Source organism: Chelonoidis abingdonii, chromosome 20, assembly GCF_003597395.2.
Source record: "Chelonoidis abingdonii isolate Lonesome George chromosome 20, CheloAbing_2.0, whole genome shotgun sequence".
NCBI classification, from domain to species: Eukaryota; Metazoa; Chordata; order Testudines; family Testudinidae; genus Chelonoidis; species Chelonoidis abingdonii.
The window spans coordinates 13132865-13138129 of NC_133788.1; the positions used below are offsets into that span (position 1 = coordinate 13132865).

At 44.1% G+C, this 5265-nt stretch overlaps 1 protein-coding gene across 1 annotated transcript; it reads left to right on the plus strand.

Moving 5' to 3' along the window:
* Positions 1-342: 342 nt before the first annotated feature.
* LOC116824198 (F-box only protein 39-like) lies at positions 343-4729 on the plus strand. The gene is made up of 3 exons (XM_032779292.1): positions 343-1356; positions 3658-3834; positions 4601-4729. The coding sequence occupies exons 1-3, from the start codon at positions 343-345 to the stop codon at positions 4727-4729; spliced, it is 1320 nt and encodes a 439-aa protein (XP_032635183.1).
* Positions 4730-5265: the final 536 nt, after the last annotated feature.

Below are 5265 nucleotides of genomic sequence, written 5' to 3' on the forward strand. Positions count from 1 at the left end.
ATGATTTTACCATGTGATGTTTAAGCTTTATGGAGGGCACGGTACTGAAATTGTACCCTTTGCTGTTGGTGTGATTGTACTCTTCTCATTGCTTTTCTCTTTTGATTTAGTTTAGATCTCAGGTTAGACCTAAGAGCTCACGTGGTCACCAGCATTTGGATGTAAAGAGGCAAAGGATGGATTGTTGCTTTTGACTATAAAGAGGCAGGAGTTTTGCTATTCACGTAGATGTGTTTGATTTGTCAAGTAACATTAAACAAACTAGCCACAGCCTTCCTGGTCTAGAGACCATCTAAGCTTTGATTTTGCACCCAGCAGGAACTGACTGACTGACTCTCCTTGATGGAGAATGACAGCGAACTCCAGCAGAGTTGCTGGGCTTATTTGCCCAATGTCTGCCTGAGCCATGTGTTCTGGTGGCTAGATGACAGGGACAGATCTCAGGCTGCTTTAGTCTGTAAGAGATGGAATCAAGCCATGTACTCAGGCTCTCTCTGGAGAACGAGAACAATCACCTTCAGTGGGCGGCCATCCAGGTTAAACACATCCGAGTTTGAATCTGCTCTGTGGTATGTCAAGAGATTCGGCAAGTACTTGGAACACCTAGAGATCAAGTTTCTGAATCCTTACAATGCTGTCTTGACCCGAAAATTTCAAGTGACTATGAGGGGGCTTCTCTCGCACTTGGGCAAATGTAACACCCGTCTGGTATCCCTGACTATTCAGCACCTGGAGTTGGACCGATTGGTCTGGAGAAACATAATTAAAAATCAGTTTATCAAGAACTTAATCATTTTCCTGAAAAGAATGGGCACACATCTTGTTCATCTCAGCTTGAAAGGAGCAAGAGTGACGCTGGAAGAAGGTTGTGAGCTTTTGAGCTCTTTGAGCTACTTGAAAAACAAAAGTTTTGCCTCTGAAATCAACATAGAAGACTTCTTCAGCCACCATCTTTCCATCTACAGCAGCCCCTTGTTCCACCAGACTATGTCCACGTTCCGCAACCTGGTCATCCTGACTCTCAATTACAACTGCATCTCGGATGAATTGCTGGACATCCTGTGTGAGCACAATGCCCATTCTCTCTGGACTATAAACATCAAGTGCCACATCCATGACCCTCATGGGCAGGTGGTTTGGGGGATGTCCTGGGCCAACCTAGCCAAGAGAGCACCCAAACTGAAAGTGAACTTCTTCTTTGAAAGAGTCATGAAGCACGACAGTCTAGCCAGGATACTCTTAGCGGAGATCCCACTTAGGAGCATCAGTCTAAGGAGCTGCTATTTCAGTGACCCAGATTGGTCGATGAGGCCGACCCTCACCAATCTCTTACCAGCCTACAAGCACAGTCTGCAGGTATAGTGGGAACAGCAACCTTTTACTGTTTTGTCACTATCATAAGCCTAACTCCCAAATCTGGACCTTAGCGACCAGAAATCTGGGTGCCTAGCATGAACCCTTCTAAGCTTAATTACCAGCTTAGCTTTGATCTCACTGCCACCATTCAAAAATTCCAGGGTTTTGGCCCCCTCTGGTCTCCCCAAAACCTTCCCTGGAGGGACCCCAAGACTCAGAAGCCCTGAGTCTTACCGCAAAGGAAAGTAACCCACTTCCCTTCCCCCTCTCTCTCCCACCCAGACTTTCCTCTCTGGGCTAACCTGGGAGTACTGATGCAATCTCTTTACATCACAATACCAAGAAGCATGTCTCCTCTATTCCACAAAGAGACAAACCCCAAATACAAGGAAACAGAAAAGATTCTATCTCTCCTCCCCCTCCCACCAATTCCCTGGTGCTGCAGAGCTTTACCCTCCATAGATCTCACACAAAGAGAATTCCCTTCCCCTTCGTTCCTTAGCCTACCCAGAGAGAAAAACTCAAACAAGTCTTAAAAAGAAAACTTTATATAAAAAGAAAGAAAAAGACATAAGAATATAATCTCTGCATCAAGTGACAATACAGGGCTATTGCTTATAAGAAAAATATGAATAAACAGTCTGATTCAAAAAGATATCCAATTTGAAACATTCCAGCAAGCTACACACATGTAAATACAACCAAAACAACATAAAAGCCTATATTGTTTTTCTACCTGTACTTACAATTTGGAAACAGAAGATTAGAAGATAGAAAGAACCTTCTCATAGCTGAGAGACAGACAAAAGACTCAGACCCCAAAATTTCCCTCCCTGACTTTGAAAATCCAGTTTCCTGATTGGTCCTCTAGTCAGGTGTTTGGTTCCCTTTGTTAACCCTTTACAGGTGAAAGAAACATTAACCCTTAGCTATCTGTTTATGACAGTCACTAATCTAACCATAGCCACATGGGCATTGTATCACAACTGTCGGTGTAAAAGTGAAACCCTGACCCATGAGGTCATTAGAGCTCCCCAAGGTAGTTTTTCCACAAGAAATGTGAGCACTAGCTTCCCAACCAAAGTTCAGTTTAGCTAATTACATTCTGCCCATCTAAATTCCTCCATCAGCTTCAGTTGGACACATTAACTGTACTGAGCTAGCACCTAGAGATCCCAGCTGGGCCCACTGAACTATGTATTTACACACACAAAGAAAAGATTGTCCCAGCCATGAAAAGATTACTTCCTCTCCATAAACTGCTGTGCCGCTTAAAAAGTTGCAACTTTGTACCACAGAGGTGGCCGTGGTTTAGTGGCAAGAAGAAGATATAGTGTTCCTTTCAAACAATTCAGATATGAGATTGTAAAGTGCTTTGAGATCTTCCTAGGTGTAAGTATATGCATCAGTGTAAGTTATTACTTTATAATCTTGCATCTTCTATACTAGGTTTTCTATACAAGGTTTAACATGTAAATCAATTTATAGCAGGGTTTCTCAAACAGGGGTCGCCACTTGTGTAGGGAAAGCCCCTGGCGGGCTGGGCTGGTGTTTTTACCTGCCCCGTCTGCAGGTCTGGCCGATCGTGGCTCCGGGCCAATGGGAACTGCTGGAAGTGTCGCAGGAGCCGCGATCGGCCACACCTGCAGACGGGGCAGGTAAACACACTGACCTGGCCTCCCAGGGGCTTTCCCTACACAAGCAGCGACCCCTGTTTGAGAAACCCTGATTTATGGGAAGAAAAAAAAAATGATGTCTAGTATGTCCCGTGACAGACGTTCTTTGTGACTAACGATTGAAAATGGTCATTTCCATCTGTGAGTAGTGATTGCTGTTAACTTTCTCTGGTGCATCAAGTACGGTTACATCACAATGTTCCTTTCATTTACATTCAGCCCTTTGAATTATAATTATCCCTCCCCCCCCCCACAAATGTTTTGAGGGATCAAAAAAACCTCTCCAGAACTGATCTCTGGAAATCCATGTAAGAACCTCTCGTAACACATTACAGGGACTCTGAGCATTATTTAATGCATTTTCCATCACTATTGGAAGTTCTTTTTGGAAGGGGCTATCTATATACAGTGACTAGCACAACAGGGCTCAATTCTGATTGGGGCCTTTGGGTGCTATTATGCTAGAATTATACGTTACATAAGCTCTAAGTTACAAAAAATGACCTGCCTGTAAGTCAACCCTATCAGCAGCACAAGGAAAGACTTGCTGATTGAATCCCAGGGCAATTGCAATAGCAGAACACCTGGGCCATCAATCTAGATATTCACTATTTGTCTTTTCTAGAAATTAACACTCGAATTCAACAACAACCATGAATCACTGGATGAGGAGCTGCTGCAGCTTGTGTTATCATGCAAGAAGCTGTTCTTCCTAAAAATCTGGGCCTTCCTCCGTGTTGCATTTGTGGAGAGGCTGTTACAAAATCAAGCAGAAGGGAAATGCACTTTGAGGACCATGAAGGTAAAATCCTGTGTTTCAAAAGTTGCATTCCATCCAAAGAACCGCGAGTAGAAACACAGATTTATGAACAGGGTAATGCAGCCCCCTCCTTTCAATGTTGGTTTTAAGGTTACTGTTAACACACAGGAGGAAAGGATTGCAAGGAAGTGCAAGTACCATATATGTACTGTATTTCCAAATTCCACTTGAGAGGAGACCATTCAGGCATGGATCTCCCTAGGCCTGACCAGGTCCATGAAGCATATTCCAAAATAAATACAGCTCTGTTTCACAATAGCTGGGGAGCACCATGCAAAGCATAGTCCTGCGACAAACTGCAGCCAAGGGAAACAATGTTTGCACTGGTCTAAATGAGCCATGCTACCCGAGAGCCAACAGTGTCCAAGGATGAGCAGAGCTGGCTTGTGCCTCTATAAATCCCCCAAGATCTGTGCAGGTCCCAGGAATCTATGGCTGCTAGAGAAGCCCTCTTCAGCCCACTGAGTCTTTCCTTCCCCAGTATCTCCTTCCATTGAAATGGCCCAAGGAGGGGTTGGTGAGAGTCTTAGTTTTCACTCAGCATTTCATGAGGCACAACTTTCACTGGCAGGTCTGAGAGTCTTGCCCAAGCAAAAACTGAGCAAGGGTTTCAGGATTTGACCCAGTTATGACTGTCTTGTTAGATATTATACTTATCTAGAAACCTCACTAGTCACGTGGGCTTTGGAACTTAAGTTTGGCCAGTTAATATGCTTCTTACAGATATGATTTTGCTTCATCCGCACAGGTGAGGATTTACACAAATCGGTATGAAACCATTGAAGAAGATAGAATGTTGCGAGATATTTTCAGGAGATATCGAGACCTGATTGACTCAGAGCTTAATTATTTCGTCATCGCCTACCCGATGATGTGAGAGGCATGTGATCTGAGAGGTGAAAGAAATGAAATAATAATAATAAAAAAATCAGTCACATCTAGAAATGCCTGAATTCATCCTTTGGAGGAAGTCTATAGGGGAGCTGAATGTCATTAGCAGTGTTCCTGAAAGGGAAAGTCAACTAAAACTGAAACGGGGGCAGTGTGGCCCAGCAGATAGGAAACTGGAGTGGGATTCAGGCGACATGGACTTAGGGTCTAATTCCTGGGCAAGGCACCACCACTCTCTGTGCCTCTGTGTCCTCTCCCACCCATTGTCTTGTTTATTTAGAATGAAAACTCTTGGGGGCAGGAGTTGGGTCTCTGCGGATGTGTTTGAGCCTGGCACAATGGGGCCCTGATCTCAGGCAGAGCCTCAGGGCACTACAGTAATAATCATTAGGTCACCAAGTGTCATCACTGGAGCCTCTGTGGTGAGCAGAGACTTAAACACACCACACAGTATTACAATCATTGAATTGGAAGTGCTCTAGAGAAGAAGTTGAGATTTTTTGGGATCTGACAATTGTCACA